This window comes from Mastigoproctus giganteus, chromosome 9, assembly GCF_048544385.1.
Source record: "Mastigoproctus giganteus isolate SK-2022 chromosome 9, ASM4854438v1, whole genome shotgun sequence".
Classification (NCBI taxonomy): Eukaryota; Metazoa; Arthropoda; class Arachnida; order Uropygi; family Thelyphonidae; genus Mastigoproctus; species Mastigoproctus giganteus.
The window spans coordinates 72,448,897-72,470,409 of record NC_143583.1 but is presented as its reverse complement, the minus strand read 5'-3'; the positions used below and the strand labels follow the sequence as shown (position 1 = coordinate 72,470,409).

At 37.5% G+C, this 21,513-nt stretch overlaps 1 protein-coding gene across 3 annotated transcripts in view; it reads right to left on the bottom strand.

Moving 5' to 3' along the window:
* Nucleotides 1–21,513, bottom strand: part of LOC150080448 (kielin/chordin-like protein) — a 1,054,752-nt gene that overhangs the window by 981,081 nt on the left and 52,158 nt on the right. For all 3 annotated transcript variants that reach the window (XR_016547392.1, XM_090381408.1, XM_090381409.1), the window contains exon 3: nt 11,921–12,005. Coding sequence is in view for 2 of the 3 variants with exons in the window: in XM_090381408.1 (XP_090237534.1) it covers nt 11,921–12,005 (85 nt within the window). In the remaining variant the exon portion in view is untranslated. The remainder of the gene's footprint in view (nt 1–11,920; nt 12,006–21,513) is intronic.

The following is a 21,513-nucleotide window of genomic DNA, read 5'->3' as shown; positions in this document are numbered from 1 at the left end:
GGAGAAAGACTGGGAGAGGGGGAAGAGCAAGAGAAAAATCTTTGTAAAGTTTTCGAGAAACTCTTTCTTTAGCACATTTAATACTATGCATTGTTAGGGAGGAGACAGAATGATTTAGGACCAGCTAACAAATGGCAGAAGGCATTATAAGGTTGTCATGGGCGGTAAAGTTCTTCATTTCCTCCCTCATATTACTCGCGTCAGCTCCCGACGGCTTTGCCTTCCTTTACGACACTTAATGCTTGAGTTTACCGCTTCAGCAGGCCGACATTACGACGTTTTCCCCCTGGTGTCGGAGGCAAACACGTAGATGAGAGGCAAAAAACGCTGCGGTGGCCTGTAATTATACTCCATCCTTTTCTTCAATGCTCCATGTTAAATAAGGAAGTTTATTCCTAAATGATGAGGAGCAAGCTCTTTGCTAACGAGACCGGCATTTGCGCCGCATTGCTAGACAAGACGCTGATAACCAGCAATCAAGAAATAGTAAGAAGATAACGCGAAACCTTTTTTTTTCTTCTCCCCTTTTGTTATTTGGACAGCGAAGGAATTTACTTATGAAGTGGAATGTGGCAAACTTACAGCGTATCTCGATCTCTATTCCAGGTGGTGCGAGGAGTTAAAAAGCTTTCATGAGCAAAGCCTAGGTTCGCTGAGAAGCAGAGTACAAAAGCAGAGGTTTTTTTTAGGATTATTTGCTTTTTTTGTGGAAAGAACTCTTGTTATAACTGAGAAGCTTAACTTAAAATAGTTATCGTCAGGCCTAGAAAATAGTTGACATCACATTCGCCACAAACATTGCCCTTTTCTCTCTTAAAAGGGTTTACAGAAATACAAGAATATGTGCACCTGGTTTTACCGTGTGGAAAAAGCGTTAAGAACAGTGGCACAAAGTTACTTCTTGGACTGTTTCCCAAGTTTACAAACGCTGACAGAAATGTTCATAATCGTGAAGGAGTAGAAGATAAAAAGTTTTACAACAAGTCAGAAAGTTCCACGAATTATAACGCTTAATAAATCTTCCGGAGGTGGTAGAACGTGAAATATGTCACGCCATGTTTATCTGGAATTAATATTGAAGTTCTGGTACGTTCAGAAGTTGACAAGTTGCTGATAGTCATAAGCACGTTCAAGTGGGAAAGGTGACACACATTTTGCTTTTCGAGTGTGGTAATGATAGCTGTCGGTAAAATTTCACACTTTTGTGCTGATTCGATGCAAGAGGAGTAAATATAAGCTGCTACAACCAAGGCACTAATACAGCGCTATGGAATGACTCTTTGGGCTGTTTCCAGCAAATTTACAATCGCTGGCAAAAGTTGGCCGTAAATTTAATGGCGGTGAAGGCCCTACGACGATATATCATATAGTTTATCTTGCGAGTACAAGAATTTCGAATATACTTAGCGAGTTCGGTTAGCGAGAATTGCCCATTAAATGAGCAACATCACCAAAAGGCGTGTTTCCTTTTGAACAAAAATTTTGAAATGAAAATAATACGTAAAACAAAATTATTTTCTATAATTCAGAGTATTATATAAATTTATCTTTACGATCAGTTAACTTAATTAAGGTAATTCTTATATAACAAGGCTTAGTTAATTGAACTTAACAGTCTGTAATTTTCTCACCATTGTTTATCTAGTATAAGTCCAGCACCGTTTCATAAGCCTGCTAGCATCCTTCAAATTGGATTAGTTGCCTACAATTCACTAGGATTAGCAAACCACAGTAGACGGGGACGAAACTACAGTTCATAAATTAATGGAATGCAAACGTGATTTAAGCCAGCTCATGTAACTGTCAGTGGATATGTAAGAGTTTACATATTCAGTGACTGCATATATACTGAATCATGTATTAATGGCAGCCAGAATTTATGGCATGACAATTCACAATGGGCAGCGTATTTTTCGTGAGAGTGTGAGCAGTTACTACCATGGAGGCAGCAGGGCTTGAACCTAAAACCTCCTTGGTTGTGACTGTACAACTAGCCACTGGACCACCGACTGACATTTAAATATTGTACATCGGAGATTTTCAGTTAGCAACTCCACTGCATTGACGCTAATTCCGAACCGTATAACTGTGTTTGAATCTCACCACACAATTTACAGGCACAATATGCTTTCCCTTCATGGGGAAACATATTTTGTCTGTAAATTACGTATTGTTTTAAATTTATGCGTGAACCATAAATTTAAAACTTGTTAGCGCCCTCGTGAGTAGCAATTGGTAGAATCGCCGTCCTCCCCACACCGGGTGGAAAAGACTTGAGTTTGAGTCCCGTTGATGACGTGAGAAATTTTTATGGGCCTTTTTCACAACGTCTGAGTTAGTCGGTCTCAGGCTAAGTTAACGTGGCTTTTTCTCCCGGAAAGTTGGGTTTTTCGTACAGCAAACAGAAAATCGACCATAGAACACACGCAATTTACAAACAGTATACACGGAGCAATATGACCTTAGTTGCTGATGCTCCTAAAACCCTACCACAACAAAAACATTTCTTAGCAGGAGCGCAAGAAAATGCAAGAACGGACACTTGCCGTATTGTATTCATCAATTAGGTTTTTTTTGGGGGAGGGGTGAAATTGGATATGTCTGCTTCCACCAAAGGTTTGTCACCCAAACAAACATCACGACGACTACAGTACATCGAAATTGGAGTAGCGAATTCTACAAAATTGAATGAAATCAGAGTTCTATGGTGTATCACCAACGCTCAATCAGTCTTTTTTTTTCATTGAAGTTTTATTGTAAAATAGAGTGCTGTTAAAATAGAAGGGATCTGTTAGGTGGTAAAATAGAGTGATGTGTTGTTTGTCTTATAGAAAGCACCATTCATTATCATGTATGATAATCATTCCATTCAATCTAGTTCAATTTTCTACTTTCAAAAATGTTGTTTCTGTAACCCAGTTTAATTCTTTAGGATTTAAAGTACAAGTTAGTTCACTATTTAAAGAAAAATTTCTCTCCCTTTTGAACATTTTCATCAGCCTTGAGTGTAAAGTTGGACCTTCGCTTCATGCTAAGGTTTAAAAGGAATATCCTAATGATAATTCATTTACATCTCCCTTTTAAACTAAATTCTCTCTACCCATAATCTCATCTGAAAAAAAAAAATTGTCCGGCTAGTCTGTTGAATTCCTTAACACATTTCTCCAACTTCGTGAAAACTTTAATATCGTTCATTTATTCTAAAAATCATTACTGGTTTTTACTGCACAAAAATACGCCACCACTTGGCTAGATATCTGTAGACTAATTCATTTATAGTAAAAAACACTCTGCGTAAGTGGGACGCCCAAATCTATAGAAGATTCACAATAAAACCTCTGTACCTTCATGGCCTCATCTCGTACATGGCGCACGTGGAAGCTGACGAAAATAATTTAACCAACAGAACAATCTAAATTTATTTATAAATAAATACCTCTAAATTTGACTAAACGAACAAGTTTCCTACGACTTAAAAACTGGGTGTTTCAAAGTGCTGAAGTATTGATTAAATTACTGCGCGAAAGAAATTGTAACTCAAGACATTTCTAAGATGAGCAATCTTCGAGTTTAAGCACTTGTATGCTTCGCTATCGCCTGCAACACATTTCCAGTGTTTCGTAAAGATTATAGTCAAGAAAGATGGCAAACGTGACTCGCCAAATGACCTGTGGGATTAGCGGCTGGATAAAGGTTGAGCTGTGCCATATCCTTTACAGGATTCCTCTTGGCAATTCGTCCACGGTAAAGCAAGAGAAATGTTCTTCATTCATTGATCGAAATTCCTTCAGGTTGAAGCAAGCGTGTCATTAGAGAAATACCCTAGGCTGGTTGTTCGCGTTAAGACGTAAGGCTTAATGATGTAAGGAAGTATATGGATGTTGTTAACTCAAACACCTCACAATCTGCCTCAAGTCTCTTGAGGATTATGAAGGAAATGGAGATATCGCGCATTTGGAGAAGTACAAGACGCCTTTCATTTGTTATCAGAAGAGATCTTTGTTTAAACTAACAGGCAGTTTACAGCCTTTTAAAATGAGCTTTGGAGAGATGAGGGAAAAAATCCATTTTCTTTATAATTGAATCCTTTTTTTGAATTAGCAGTATCATATTGATGCTAGTGTAAAATGCAGTCTTCATTGATTTTAATCAGTATAAATAATGATTATAAAATGGAATCGGTAGTTTGATAGAACGCAGTGCCACCTATAACCGAATTATATGAACATGTTTGTATAAAAGAAAATAAACGAATTACTCTTGCTTGGAGAATTGTCGTAGGTCACTGTCTGTGGCCTTTCTTACGTCAATCGGCGTTAGCAGAATGTGGAAGCAAAGGATTGATTTCAGCAGAACAGCAGGTGACCCAATCTTATCTTGTTCATTCCTTTATTTGATTATTTACCGTGTTTCTCCTTTTGCGTGACCGTTGTGCATCACTCTTCGCTTCTCCTCCTGAACTTGGTAATGAGACTCATCTCTTTCTCTCTGAGTGAAGTTCGCACAGGCAAAGTCAAATGCCTTAAATTAAGGAAAATATTTGATCGAATTTTGTTTGCCATAATCACGCTTTCGCAGATGGACAATGCTTTAGTCAATAATATAGACATAAAGAGGGAAGGGGAAAGAGAGGCTGTTGAAGTGAGAAGTTTAATTACTCCTGTCTCCTTTCGCCTTTCCTTTGAGCCATAGGTCATAGAGGAAAACGCATTACAGACGGACTTGCACGCAACACTTGTGTTCGACTTGAATCAATCGATATGAAGAAAGCTGAGGTAAGCTATGAAGAATCCGGAAACGGTTTCATGAGGGGGGATTTCGTTCTCTCAGTACACCTGACGGTAGCAGCAAATTGGTTCCTTAATTTATCACGAACCAGGTCGATCTGGAATACTGGAATGGTGGTAATGCCATAAAAGACAGTCGCTTCACATCGTACTACTCTCTCTTTAAAGAAATTTGTTTGCGAGAAGTCTCCTAGCAACGAGACAGACCACCAAAATGCTTCTTAAGGATTTCATCGAGTTTCACTTATAGTACCGTATATGCTGCATTAATAATGATTTTCGTTACTCAGAGAAAAAGCTATTGCAGTCTAGAAAAGCCTTAAACTTTGTAGTAAATCTAAAGCTGACTGGATAAATCCTTTGCCATATTTCAAAGATAACGGCAAACTTCCATTTCATGGTCACATTCTTACCCTAGAACGACTGCACCTTCATCATGAATTTCCAAGACATTACACTATGAAGATTAGTTGCTCATTTCCAAGATTTTGTCTTGCTTCAAAACTGAGAGAGAGAGAGAGAGAGAGGCCTCATAACGGTATATGCCATCTTATTAGAAGGCTGGTGTGTTCCTTTGGTGAATTCTCTTCGACCAACCAAGTCGCTCATTAGTCGAAGAGAGTTTCTCCTAGCGAATAGACTCTCTTAATCTACTTTTTCCTTTCTTAATTGGTTTATCCATTTATATTTGATTTTTTTATGTTTTAAATATTATGCTTCTTAGTAATATTAATAATTTCGCCGGGAATACAGTAGTACATGCCTACTTGGCTGCTAAAAATATGGCCATTCTTGTACGTATTCTCTATCTTGTAAATTACTCTGACCTTATCTGGTTTTTCCGGTGTATAAACAGAAAATATGTTTAATAAACATATTTTATTAAACATATGAAAATATGTTTATTAAACATATGTTTAATAAACATATTAATCGACACTTTCCACGAACTGACATCCATTTTCGCTGCAGTGCACTTTTAAACATCTAAATCGTTCAACTAGCTTTTCAGTTACATTATTTACCATTCGTATTCATACTAATACCAACATTAATATTTAAAGTTTCTCCTTTGTAGACTTCGTTACTTCGCAACAACCATAATGTTTTCTTTAGCCTTCCTGAGTGCATTATTTATGATAAATAATAAAAATGCGCTCGGTGGTTAGATGAAAATTGTCTGTTATTTTGTTCCCTTGACATTTATCATCTAGCTACAAGCAGTTCGAATTGTTGCCTTTCAAAGTATAATAAACTCACGTGAAAGAAGACTATCGCTTTTATTAACAAATTTGTTTGCCTAAACTGATCGTGCTACACCTAGCGGCCACAGAACGAAACACATTTATATCATAAATTAATACTTATTTGCTTGCTTACTAGCTTGCCTGGGCATTTTTTTTTACTGAAAAGCATTTTATTTTACGTGTTAAAATTGATAGTAAATAGATTTATTTTTATATATGAGAGGGCATTTTTTTTTTCTTTTACAGTTATTTATTACTGTAGTGAAAAGAGCGTTTATTAAAGTTGTTAAAATGACGTAATAAAGAAGAGGGCAAAGACGTTTATTCTTTTTTGAGTTCGAAATCATCATTCGGATGCAAAGAAATGATCACAGAGGTTTTAAATGTAGTAATATTCCTTTCCGAAACTATTTTAATTTGGTATGAAAGTTTGATGAACCTGGATGTGTGTTAGAACAATCTGGAAATTGTTGAAATAATGAGAACTTAAACCTGCGTGGAGTGTAATCTGCCTTTAATTTCTTAAAGAATTACAGATTATTCTCAGACGTTTCGTGGTGCTTTCTGTACCACTTCTTCAGCGAACTCTTTAATGCTGTTCTGATGACACTATACACCACAGGCCTCACATAATGGAGGCTGATGATGTCACGAAGACATCATCACAAGAGTATTATCACATAAGTGAGGCGACTGGTGTCATAAGGATACTTTTTATCACCAGAGCGTTATATAGCTATACAGACGGTATTTTGATCAAGTTTTCTTCAAAAATATATTTCGAAAGATGAAAACATTTTCATAAAGAAGTGTTTTATAATTCCAGAATAATTTGGAAATTACTCAAAGCGATTATCAGGATGTGAGGGAGACGCAGCGTACTTCAAGCAGTAAATAAATAAATAAATAAAAGGTGTACGGTGAATAAACCTACACAGCAAAAATCACAACATGAAATTCGCTGAACCATGCTTTGAAATTTGGATTAGACCAGGGATGACAAACTCAGAAGGGCTTTTGTGGTCAGCATTAATTGCTCACGGGGCCCCTCAAGTCGTACTGCCGTACTCGCAGTCAGGAACGCCGAGAGCCAGCATGGGCCCCCAGGGGCGAACAGCCTCACCGGGCTCGTTTTTCCCGTTCCTCTTTCTATAATTTGTGCCAGTGGTACGGGACCAGGGTAGATGACCTATCTGCAGTGTCATTAAATGCCGCTACTCACAGAAACACCAGTATGGTGAAACTCAAAAAAAAAAAAAAAAAAAAATATTATTGAATATTTTATCGCGTCGACTTTTTCTCAAGAATCAAAAATGTCCGATTTCCTGACTAACAAAACTTGGGGATTCTATATGCTTGTTTCTAAAGATTTAAGCGTGTTTCTCACTCCTGCATTTTTCTGCCTGCTTTAATCATTTTGTTTTAAATGTCACAGCGCGTTTTCACACAGTTCTCCCCTGTCGGTTTTCTCACTGTATATATATATATATATATATATAACTTTTCTACTCTGTTAATTCCACAGTGAGAAGTACTGGAAGGTAAAAAAGCAGTGAGAAAGAGATCGGAGTGCAGCCAATACAGAAAACACTTTCATTTCCATTTGAAAGTGCTTTAATACACCAGATGCCACTAACACGGAAAGGCAAACGAAATTTTTATGCAGTCTACTTGATAACCTCACATACTTTAGCTTCGCAGCAGTTCACACAGCTTTAGTGCTACTTCACTGTGATCACATCCCCTCATAAATCATCGTTATTTCCCCCATGAGGGAGGTGAATTTTCTAGTATAGTAAGCAAAACGTGTTTGACGCAAAAACTTTTCCTCTTAACTCTAGAGTGAGCCACTCTCTTTTATTTATATTTGCCGCCATTCGTCATTTTCTGATTAATTCTCTCTCTCCCTGTCTCCCCCAATGTATGTGTTCAACAGGCAGAGAAAGAGAGAGATTGTTGCATTTTCTACGAAGCAAGGAGGTTTCCTCCAAGTTTTCCTTCTTTTTATCATATCATCTCACAGATACATAAAATCGATTTCAAAATAGTCAGAAAAACATTCTTGAGGTGACAATAAACAATTTAAATTTAGGATAAACAGTTGTAACTCATCCAAACTTTATATTTAACATATTTACAGGAGTAGTATAAAGCTAATTTCCGTGTAATGTTATTATCCGTACTAGGAGTACTAAGAGAAATGACATGATCATATTTTAAATAATAAAACCTCACTTTGACCTTTTGGCTCATAGTCTCCATGGAACGTTTCCCGCTATTTTTTGACATGTGTCGACCGAAATATTTCTATGGCAGAACTTGTTTTTTTACTGGCAAGTGGAGTTGGTCTCCAGAAGAGCTTTAATCATCTTTCCAATTAGTTCCAGAGGTTCGAATTTACACTCACTCTAAGCGGAAACAGATGCCACACGCCGAGCTTGGCAACAGGGTCAATGCCTTGTTTAAAAATGTTAGGGCCTGCGAGCTACGAGAATTTTTTTTACAATACCGTTCCTTCCGCAATGTACCATTCAAAAAGACTATTGATCCAAAATCTTACTACGAAAAGCAAGCCCAGACCAGCACTCTCACCACTGTGCTTGACAAGATGGTGCTGTCCTTTCCAAAATGTTTGCCGAGTTGACACTACACCTGACTTTTTCCATTTCACCAAAATCTGCCGCAGCTCATTCTTGGAGTTTCTGCTGATGCAATGCTCTAAGTTCATTTAGAAACTATCTTCTGGTTTGGTAACTCTTTGGAAATTTTGCGCATGGTTTATCTGGAAACCATCACCAACAACTACAACTGTTTGAAGTTTTCTTATTATCAGAAAACGCAGTGTTCTTCGTTGATGCTCAAATTTCCCTTCAATTTGCTTTCGATACTGAAGACAAATTTCTTGAAATGAATATAAGCTTCCAAATCCATCGTATGCTAAGTAATGCTACGACATCCAACTACAGTCCACGTTAATTCGCTAAACTCCTTTTCTCTTGGCATATAGATTGTAGATGTATTTAGTGGGAAAGTGCTTAACAACAGTTTGAAAAGTATATGCTTATTTGTTGATATATCATTACTTTTGCTAAAAATATTGTATTTTCTTGACTCACTGTGAGTTCAATTTTAAATAATCTTTAAAATCACCTATCTGGTTATATAACTACTTATGTACTACAAAAATAGTGCATAACATCCATTTAGGTAGCTATATGAATGCAAGAAAACAAAGTTTGCATAAACAGTATCATTATAATATTTCATATTGTGAATCACCTTCGCCATTATTTGACTGTATCATGAAGTGCAAATGGAAACCAAAGTTAAAGCTGCATATTACTTTTTAATACAGTTAATTTGGGTATGTTAAATCGAACGTTTGCAATAAAGATATTCTCTCTTTCTCATTGAAAATACTTTGTTAAGAAAAGGAGAAAGCGGATTACCTTCTAGTTTTCTTACCTTTTTTTTACTCTCTTCCGAGGGCGAACGATTCGTCCTAGAAAGAGGGCAAAAATCCAGATGTGGCGGATTAGAAAAAGAGAGGAATAGAGGAAAAGAGAAAAAGAAAAGCCTTCTTTTTCGAAGAACGTAAGCCTGAATATTTTTGCCTCTTAGTCAATGAGAAAATGCCAGGGTAGGACACACAGAAGATCGATCAGAATACAAATGCTCCCGGCAAACAGACTGTTAAGATATTCCGCTTCTGCAGTTGTTCAAAATTTAGACCATCATCAAATGCAACCAGTACAAATCCTGTACAAAACCATGTACTTAGACGAAACCTTGGCTAGATATCAGTACCGCTCATCCATACTATAGTAGCATTTATTTATTTAAGAATATCAACTTTCCATATTTTTATGCGTAGATCCATCCTCTTCGTGGTCAACTGTTACTCCAAAAAAGCTCTAGAAATTAAATCTGAATTCATGTATACAGTAGTTGAAATAGAAAACGGGTTATTCTTTGGCTTAGAAAGCTCTGTGGGAGAAACAATGTGTTATAATTTCCGTACTTCCACACCATGTAGAGAAGGCCTGGTTTCGGATCTTATTGAAACTGAATTAATTTTATGGGCTTTTTCACATCGTGTCCGAGTTAATCGGTCTAAAACGGCAGTTGAGCGGCTTTCCATTGCGGAAACTCGGGTTTTATACACGAAACACACTGACGCCACAAAGACTATGTTGCTTTCATGTCAAAACAAACAAACAAACAAAGAAACCACATTTATATCCACAAAGATAAGAAGTTTAAAAATCATTCTAGTAAACAAATTAACTTTGAGAATATAAAATCTTTAGCTAAAAAGATGATGGGACAAATCGATCGTTCATCTAGATAAGTGGATCACCTCGATAATACTTTAGTTGTGCTTAAAACCTTCTTGACTCTCTCTCTCTCTCTCTCTCTCTCTCTCTCTCTCTCTCTCTCTCTCTCTCTCTTCCTACACAGACGTGCTCACTAACCAGGATAACAAGTGGAATTGAGACTCCTTTAAAACTGAATGCAATGTTAACAAGTTCTGGTGATTCACATCAAAATTCGTATCTCTCTGCGCATTAAAATTTGTTTTGCAAACTGCAAAACAAAATTTTAGTGGGCAGATGTTTATGAGGATGAACTTCTGTATACATTTGTTCTTAATATCATTGCGGTGAACTTTAAGCTCAATTTTACAGGTATTACGATATAGTTTTTTACAAAATTAGGAAAATTGATTTCCCGTTTCACAGTCGTACTGGTCGGTTTTGGCTAATTGCTGTAACATACAGAGGCTAATAAATCGAATATTATAATCATTAAGCTCATGAGAGTACACCGTTTGCAATTGGAAGAATACCATCAAAAATCTTATTTCTACACTCAGCAACGGTAATTATTTTAAGTGAAACAAAATGTAATGAGTTTTCTGATCACGTAATGCAATTATTAAAAGCGATCTATACAAGTAGTTGTAGTACACCTAATTTTAAGAAGCCGTTTTTAAATACCAAAGGGATATTACATATGGGAGAAGCATGATGGGGCCCTAAGAAACCATTATAAAATAATACTGTTGAATATTTCATTTATTACTGAAAACTATCTTCATAAAACGAAAGCATGAAAAAGCATCAAAAATTAAATTCAGTTAATTATTTTAGGATCTGTGACTTACCTTTCTGTCCTCAAGGTGGTATTTGAATAAAAAAGAGAAATGCCACCATTAAAAACGTTTTATTACTAACAATTCATAACCAATAGTTGTATCGTTATTACAATATGCTAAATTTGAATTACTTTGGTGTCCTCTCTCAATATCATAATAATATTGTTCTATACCAATTGTTCCACAATTTATTTTTCCTCATTAGAAAAACAAAAGCCAACTGAGTATTAGTTTCTTGGGACAGGAAGAGGGAATGGGCAATAGGGAAGAATATGAAAAAAAATTCAGTTGCCAATGGCGCACTTTCAAAGCTTAATTTTTCGTCCACATTACTACAGTCTTTGTAAAGGCAGCCCCAGTTATGTAGTTAAGCAGAGAGGAGAGGAAATAGGAGAGTGTCAGATTCTAATTTCCAAGTTTATTCAAGTACAGCACCGTCTGAGTTAGATGGCAGCGCACTTAGAGATATTCCTTTATCATTAATCTGGATTTGCTGTTTGCGAACACTGACTTTAGACAGACGCGTGGTTAATTGTACTCCACAGAGTGGCAGAAAGACAAAAGGAGAGATAGAGAGAGAGAGACACGCACACACAAAGATTTGCTTCAGTCTGGCTTGTTAGTTAGTTAATGCAGTAGTAGCAGCGGATGGAAGAAGGAAGCGGCAGAGTGTCATGTTCTTTAGTTGGCTAAAGTTTTCGCCTGCACTGATCTAATTCATTACACACCTGATAAGGAAGGCTTGCCTCTGATGCAATGCCACGGACGAGAACGAAGGGTGCCTGTGAAAAGACGAGCCATTTGTACGGAACCCTGAAAAAGGAATAAGTTCTGATTAGATGTTATGAACAACTTATAATATGTAATAAGAAGTTCATTTTAAAATACGACTATATTTTTCTTTTACCAATTAAGACCATATTTCCAAAACTACAAAGTTAATTTAACGAAAGTTGAGATCATTAAGAAACCGCAATTTATTTATATATTTAAAACTTATTGCTTAAAAAGAGAATTTCAGAGAGTTTCTGTTATGGTTTGCGCGAGTTAACTCCCTTTAGATGTTGGTATCTATTATTTCTGTTGACTGCTTGTCTATCCCACATAGACAACTTCTGAAATGATCCCTTTATAGTAATATCTTATTTTCTGCCATGATCGCCGAGATTCTTTATAGAACCATCTGAGTAATTGAAAACTGTTCGATTTCAGCCAGTTTTTAATAGCTGTGGCTCCCCATCATCACATGTAAAAGCTGACCTCCAAAATACCTTTTAAGAGCGTTGAACAGGAAATTTAACTCACCCAGCATACAGTTCCGACCCCAATCTGAGCTTTATGCTTGGTGAAATAGCATTCCACGTTTGAAATTGCTGCGGTTTTTCGATAGCTCATAACATAGGGATGTGCATTGCCCAGTAGAAGAACCACTTCCTTAGACAGCATTCCATGAACCTTCCTGTAGACCACTGCCTGTAACTTTTGCACCTGTGTACAGTGTCGATAGAGCTTATTTTCGTGCAAGGATACTAGGACGTCAAAAATAATTCCGCTCACGTGGTTTTAAAAGACGACTGGGTTGATTCGATTTGTGTATAGACAACTCAGTCCATCGGGTGTCAGTATGTCCGTTTGATCCTTTGCTGGATGAAAAACCGGAATTTCCAATAACCATGCATACATCGCCTGAGACTGATTACTTTTCTCGCCAAGTGAAGAAGCCCATGAAAATTCTTCCCTTCTTTTCTAAAGGAATTCGAACCTGTCTTCTCCATACAGGGCGAAAGGACAGCGATTATAACCACTCTCAGCCGCTAGGCCCAGAGGACGTCACTTTTCTCTGCTATTGAATGGATCTTGTCAAAATCCGTTTAATAGTGGAGGGAGAGGTCAGTTGCATACTGTTTCAGATTGGTTATCATATTAGCTTCAATAATACCATTTTAAGCAATCAAAAATTAGAAAAGCTTTTAATTATATTTAATTCATTTCTTTGATCGCGAACTTGAGTGTGATCAAGAGTAAGAGATATTAATTAAAATCTAAATAAATTAAAAAGAATTCGCCAAAAGGATGTTCACACTTTACATAATAGCATATCGATGGTCATTGATACAAAATTCCATTAATAGTTTATTATACTTATTTCTTATTTGACAAAACTTGCTTTTCTCAAACAGACCAAATTCCGCATGTAAACAAGTGTTTTCATGAGGGACGGCTCCTAGAACGTCAGTTCAACTCTGCTTCGTATCTCTGTGAAGAATAGTACCACTGAAAAAGGGCCAGATATGTGAATAGTGTAGGTTCGTGAATATTGTGTGCGTTCTGTTGTTGTTGTTCTGGACAATTGGCTACCCAGAAGCATCAGTGACCTGGAGAAATGAGTCTGGGTACTCGTCCACACCACGGGAAGGTGGACCTGTCTCAATTCGAGACTCTGATTCACCTGATATTGCCAAAAGGTGAGCCACATATTTCTTTGGGGCCCACTCCAGAGGAGGGGAAAAAGTTCCGGTGGTGTAAAAAAAAAACAATATATATAAAAAATTACAAAAAGGTAAAAGTATACAAAACCTATATAAAAATAATAAATGAACACATATACAAAAAATAAAAATACAAACAATGAAAATATGTATAAAAATAAACATGTATTAAAAAATATATACATATGAAAAAAAAAATACTGGAAACTAATTGTTACTCTCAGAATCTCAAGCAACCATGCGTCTTCTTCTTTTAAGCAGTCTGTATCTTCCTCGCTGTTCCAACCTAGGATCGGGTCAGGTGAATCAAAGCCTTCCATCTTTTTCTATCTTCCCAAATCTTATCTTCTGTCATTCTCTCCACACTCAATTCCCTTCTTTCCACATCTTTCTTAATCTGATTTCTCCATCTTTTCCGGGGTCCTCCTCCTCTCGGCCTCTTATTTTCCATTTTCATCTCAAACATTCTTCTTGTTATTCTGTTCGATTTCATTCTCTCTCTTCATGTGTCCAAACCATCATAAACGTGACACAGTGATCTTTTAAACAGTTTCGTAGCAAATTCTTTAATTTCTGAAAAGTTTCTCAGGTGGCCAAAAGGTTCTCTTCTCCCCCAGGATAGAATTTAGAAACACAGCCCTGCAGAAACACAAGCACGATTGACAATAATTAATGTTGATCTTTGTATCGTTTGTAACTTGTTTGCAAATCTTACTATTTCAGCTCTATAAAACCAGGCTCCTGCTGCATATATAACAATAGGTAAGAACACTGCTATATAATATACAAGTAGTTTTTTTTCTTGAAAGACCTCAGTCCGCTCTTGAAATTCCAACTATCATTCCTGAGAACTTTTTAATCTTCTCCGCAAGGTATACAGGGTGTTTCAGTTAAACGTTTCAGAACTTCTAAGAGGGGTAGGGTACATCCTGACAACTCGAAATCATATAGCAATGTGGGGTTGGAAATGCTTTCCTGAAGCGGTGTTGTACACAGAAGCACCATAAAGAAAAGAGACCGTAAGTGAGAAATCGTTTTAATAATACATGAAAAGAAGCAAAAGGTACATGGATTAAAGTAAGTGTTCGAAGTTTCTTCCACGGGCTACAATGCACGCCTCACATCTCCGACGCATGGACATCCGAACATTCTGGAATACTCCAGGCGAATTTCGAATTTCTTGAACAAGAACGCCAAGTTAGTAGGATGGATGATTACACGAACGCAGAGTTAGCCGATATGCATTTGGCGTACGGGTCTGCAAATTGTAGTGGGCCAGCCGCACAGGGTTTGTACGCGCAACGATATCCGACGAGGCGTATTCCCAGTCATAATTTCTTTGCAAGACTGCACCAGAGGTTAGCTGAGAGAGGTTCATTTGAAAGAGCTGACAGGGACAGGGTAAGAACAGCACGGACTCCAGCCGTCGAACAGAATGTGCTGCAGCATGTACAGGGGAATCCAAGAACGAGTACACGAAGTCTAGCAAACGCAGTCGGGGTTTCCCATTGCAGCGTCTGGAGGATTCTCCTAGAACAAGACATGCATCCGTTTCACGTGCAGCGTGTCCAGACACAGCAACCGGAGGATTATGCACCTCGTATTGCTTTCGCACAGTGGTACCTTGGAAAATGTGCTACAAATCCCCTTTTTCCCGCTGAAGTGTTGTTTTCCGATGAGGCATCCTTCACAAGGGAAGGAATTTTCAACACGCATAACGACCATATCTGGGCGGTCGAGAACCCGCATGCAATACGATGTCGTGCAGCACAGATTCGATTTTCGGTCAATGTATGGGCCGGTATTATGGGAGATCACCTCATCGGACCTTACCTGTTACCGTGTCGTCTAACCGGACCTATCTACTTGATCTTTCTGCAGCAAGTATTGCCACAACTTTTGAGAGATGAACAGATTTCTGCATCGACGCAACAGACAATGTGGTTCCAACACGATGGAGCCCCTGCCCATTATAGCGGAGATGTTCGTAACTACCTGGATGTCACATTTGGTCAACAGTGGATCGGACGTGGTGGTCCCGTGCGTTGGCCTGCTCGATCACCCGACCTATCATGTCTTGATTTTTATTTCTGGGGTCATATGAAATCACTAGTTTATGACACCCCTGTTGACAATGCTGAGGAGCTGGTTGCAAGAATCGCAGTAGCTGCCGAAGAAATTCGAAATTCGCCTGGAGTATTCCAGAATGTTCGGATGTCCATGCGTCGGAGATGTGAGGCGTGCATTGTAGCCCGTGGAAGAAACTTCGAACACTTACTTTAATCCATGTACCTTTTGCTTCTTTTCATGTATTATTAAAACGATTTCTCACTTACGGTCTCTTTTCTTTATGGTGCTTCTGTGTACAACACCGCTTCAGGAAAGCATTTCCGACCCCACATTGCTATATGATTTCGAGTTGTCAGGATGTACCCTACCCCTCTTAGAAGTTCTGAAACGTTTAACTGAAACACCCTGTATATGAGGATGTAAACTTATTGTCCATCAGACTTCCTAGATATTTATTTTCTTTTACTAATAGAAGCTGTATTTGATCGATTTTAATTTGTGATAGCCTTTTATATCTATTTGAGTTTTAAAAATCATCATTGTTGTTCTATTATGATTTATTATTAATTTTTTATTAATAGAATTCTTTTAAGAATTCTATTAATAAAAAAGAGATAATTAAGGATGCAATTAGCTGTTCGCTCTATTTCTACCCTTAATCTACCTCGAATGATGACCCTGAGATAACCTGCAAAAGCTATAGTTCTAGAACAATAAAAATCTCTTTCAGCTATTAATTTAGTATCGTGTTCCACCGTAACGGGCCCAATACCAATCCCCCAGGGCCCCCTCATAACCTGTGTTCTTAGACTATAATGTTGTGACGTCACTATTATGAATGGGCCGGAGAAATAGCTTCTGTACAACAAATATAATTGATAAGGACAATCCATTTTTCTTAGGGGTCAAGGACTCCCTCCCACCAGAGAGAGTCAAAAGGCACTCTCAAAATCCACATATATTGCCAATTCATATTTGGCATTGAAACTCTGTATATAAGAAACAAAATCAGTTCGAGCATCAACACAAGATCTACCTGCAGTAAATCCATATTGTTAATAACAAATCTTGTTTTATCTACTAACATGTGTTGTTCGTAGGACCATTAAACGTTCTAATATTTTTCCCATCCATTCCTTCAGTAGAGAGGCGTCATATAAGCAATAGAAACTAAATCTAACCTAGTCCAGTTAAAGATTATAAAATCAGTCTTTATAGGTGTTTCAAATGCATTCCAATCAATATTCCTTATAGAAAATATAACAAGTTACAGTGGACTAGTCTGATCACAATTACAAACTACAGTATCATTCATTTCATAAGTGATAACTCTTTGGTCACTTATCCGATCGATGTGATTCAACCAATTTTTTTTACCTGGTTACGAAACCCACAGTTATTGTGATATCAATGTTTGATTGACATATAGTACTATGATAAGCTGTATAAATACTAAGTCTCTTGACGTGCATGTCTGACTAAGTCTATAAGTACGTGCATGTCTAAATAAATTATAACTATCTACAAATTCTTCGACCATAATCTCTCTAGAGTCCATCGTTAATTTTTGCATTTACAACCGAAGATACGATAACTTTACGAACTCCAAGATACATACACTGTCCTACCATTAATATCCAGACACCCCTCCATGGATGGGGAAACAGGTCCTATTCATCCAGCACATCACAGAACCTACTATAAATATGCACACTGGGCTTCGAACAGACAATTGCAAAACCGGGCATGCAAGATGACATGTTCAACAAAATTAACAGACTTACAACGTGGTGTCACATAAGCAAGCGTTCTGTACGAGACATCGCAATCACTCCGGGGATCCTTAGGTCAACCAACGGTTAGTGATGTCTTATGCAAATTGAAGAGGAATGGGATCCTCTTCAATTTCTGCCAAAAAACAGCCTGGTAAACCTTGAAAACTAACAGAACGGGACAAGAGAATTCTGCGAAGAACTGTGCGCGCAAATCGTAATTTGCCATTGTCTCAAGTCACACAAACCCTCTGTGAGAGTATTGGGACTAATGTTAGCACTAGTACAATACGAAGGGCACTCCATGATATGGGTTACAATGGTCGTGCAGCTGTTCACAAGCCATTGACCACCTCAACAAATGCTAGACGCCGATTAAAATGGTGTAAGGAGCGCGAATCCTGGACCATATAGATAAGCAATGGAAAATAGTCCTATGGACAGACGAGTCGAGGTTCGCACTCTACTAGTCTGATGGCCGTTCCTGGATGTGACGAATTTCAGGGGAACAGTTCCTTCTTGATTGTATCCTCCCAACAATGAAGTTTGGTGGAGGCAGTGTCATGGTATGGGGCTGCTTTTCATGGTTTGCTTGGGCCCATTAGTCGTTATCGACAAAACCATGAATGCTGTGCAATACCAGGACAGCCTGAAGAATTATGCACTTCCAACATTATGGCAATACTTCGGGAAAGGCCCATACCTGCATCAGCAAGACAACGCGTCATATCATTCTGCTCGGGTCGCAACAGAGTGCTTTGAGGACACGGGTGTGGAAAAGTTTGATTGGCCAGCCCAGAGTCATGATCTGAACCTTATCGAGCATCTTTGGGATGTATTTGATCGTCGCGTACGTGCATGTCGAGATCGCCCAAAGAACAAGGCCGAACTGGTGGCTGCGTTAATGGCCTAGTGGAGGAACATATCACTTGACATTTATAAAAAGCTGGTTGAGAGTATGTCACGAAGAATGAAGGCCATAAAAGCAAAAGGTTTCAGCACAAAATATTAAATGACACAATAAAAGCTCCTTTTTGGTGTAAAAGCAGGTGTCCAGATATTAATGGTAGGGCAGTGTTATACACGGAGCAATACGTTAAGTGTCTGATCCCCCTAAAAGGTTGCAACAACCGGCTGAACAATAGTTATCGATGAGTAAATTCGTATATAATTTTTGTATTATCGGCTACCACTGATGTCACTTTAAAAGGGTTACTAGCTGCCAAAAATGAGTTTTCACAAATAATGTGCGAAATGTGCGGATGCAAAGTTTTATGGTTACCTGGCCTGCATTTCTTTTATAATGATATTTGCGTGAGTGTCCGCAAGACTGGTACGTCTGATCTCTGGGTCGATGTTATTGAATCTAAGTTTCATCCGTGAAACTTGGATTAACAAACCGTTAAAATCGAATAGGCTTTTGTATATCTGAGTATTCGTGGCATTCATTTACAGAAAATCTCCATTTAGTGGTCAACTAGTAATATCATTGCACAAAATGCCTTGAATAAAGAAAGATATCCAATCCTAAGGAGATCTATACTATATTAAGATTTAAAACTAGTACTTTAATTCCTCAATGATCAAAAAGCAACTTTTTGAATAATGCTCATATATTTTCTATATTACCTTTCAAAATGTGTTGATTGAATTACGAGCAGCGCATGATCCTTTCATGAAGTGACGTAGCTACAGAAAATTGGCCCAAGCAAAAATAAATATTCACCACAGGACACACAAAAAAGTACAGTAATAAAAAATGCGTTCTTGTTCGTCTTCACAAACATCGCTTTAGTATTATCCCGAAAATTAAGTTGTCATCACAATGAATTTTCAGGTTTAGCGCCTTAAAAATAGAATTAAAAATAAAACTGAAAAGGAGTTGATTAGCTACGAAATTTCCCTCCTTGATATCGCAAGGTAATAAATCTTCTAAATTTACCTTAAATCCTAGATAAATGAAACAATTAAAAATCGGTTTTGGTAACAATGGTAAAAGACATTGAAAATGCTTCTTTATTTTTCTTAATTGGTTGAAAACAAGCGAATAAGATACGCTAATAACAAAACGACTTTTACTAAAGCATCCAATTATTGGAGTACCAACGATAATACCTCCTACGCTTGGTGTACTATTAGGTGATTAACGTTTCAGATAACTCCACGTCCACCATGTTCTGCAATACATTTCACATCAATTATGTTAAACTCCACCGGACATGAAATGGTCGCCGTTGTAGCCTTGATGTAAACCAGATGTATACTATCCATTTTCCCGTTCGTGATACTTATCAGACACATTTAGTTCTGGTTGGACGATTAACGCGGTTGCATCACTGAGAAGCGATGTTTTTGTTGGTTTTAACTTTCCCATTTCAATAATAAAAATCCGCGAATAATCCCATAATCCATACCCCCCTCAGGACTGAAGAAACCACTTACTCGCAAGTATAAGGATAAATTCCCTGAAGCCTTTCACGATAACGAGACTCTGACGCTCATTGCAAAGTTTTTGAGCCTTTTTGCCACTTTTTTTTAATGAATCGAGCTTCTTTCGCTTTTGGAATATTTATTTTGTCTTCAAAATAATGAGATTTGAAAACGCTCCTGATGGGCTGTCGATAATGTCGATAAATTCGTCTAGAAATTTATCCAGTTATATATCTGTCTAACTATATTATATAAATATAAAGGTAGTTTTATTTTGAAAATAAATTCGAGTTATTGGCATTGCCTATAAATTTATGATGAGTGTAGTTTCAGGAACATGTGTTTGTGTGGAAGAGGGAAAGGTTGTTTCAATTAACAGTCGTAGAAGGGATAATAAAGAGAAAAAAAAGCTAATCTGGCCAGTTATCAGCTCAGTCATGAGTGGATAGTGATTGATTGCTATAGGGTCCTAATCGGATTAAAAGCAGATGACGAAATTATAACTACATGCCAATTCAAACAGCAGTGGAAATATTTATAGAAAAGGCAAGCATCTGTGTGGTTGGGAACAAATCGGTGTGAGATGAAGCATTGATGAAAAATACAATCCATTTTCAATAAACACAATCAAGCATTTTGTGAGGTTTTCAGGGGATCATCCAAAGTTTAATATGAGTATTTTATGTTAGCAAGGATTTATATAAAATTAATAGTTGTTCAGAAAACTGTTCTAGCTCCCAAGTTGTGATGATTGATATCAACTCGTTGGCACACAATACAGTGATATGGTTGTGCCAAGAAAGGGTTAGAGTTATACTGAAGAAAATCAGAGGGTTACCAAATATAAGTATAGATTTCAAGAACAGGCAACACTAAGACAGGACTGAGGTTTACTAACACTACAGTTAATAAGGTTATTAGAGTCGATTGGAAAATATTCTGTAGATCGGTAGTTGTAGAAGAATAGTTGTAGACAGAGGTAGTTGTAGAAGAATAAGAGAAATTCACCTCAATATGATACGTAGAACACTGAAGTGTTCTACGTATCATATTGAGGTAAATTTATCTTATTCTTCTACAAATATCGAAATCAACGTAGAACATTTTGAGCATCATAGATCTCTTATATACTATATAACAGAGGTAGATAATTCTCGGGGTCGTTCGTGAATCCTGACCATACAAAAGAAACTAAAATTGTAGTTCCTGTACCGATACCTGTCAGTGATTTCTCCCATAGCAGATTTTTTTGCGCATCCAGTATCTAAATGTCAATCTGAAGAAGTTTGCCAAGGATCACAAAGAAAGTTCCGTGACCATTGACCGAAACCAGTAGTCTTCCCCTGCCACATAATAAGTTACGAGTATACCTTCAGCTGATCGCTTAAGAAATTACCATATCTTTAAGCAGTGTGGTCCAAGGATCCGTGTCGTGCGGGTTTTTGGATCCGAGCCTAATTGGAGAGTTCGTCTAAGCTGATCAATTCACCTTTGTAGGTAGCATAGTTGGTATATTCACTATCCTTCCCACACGGGGTGCAAAAAACCTCGGTACGAAAC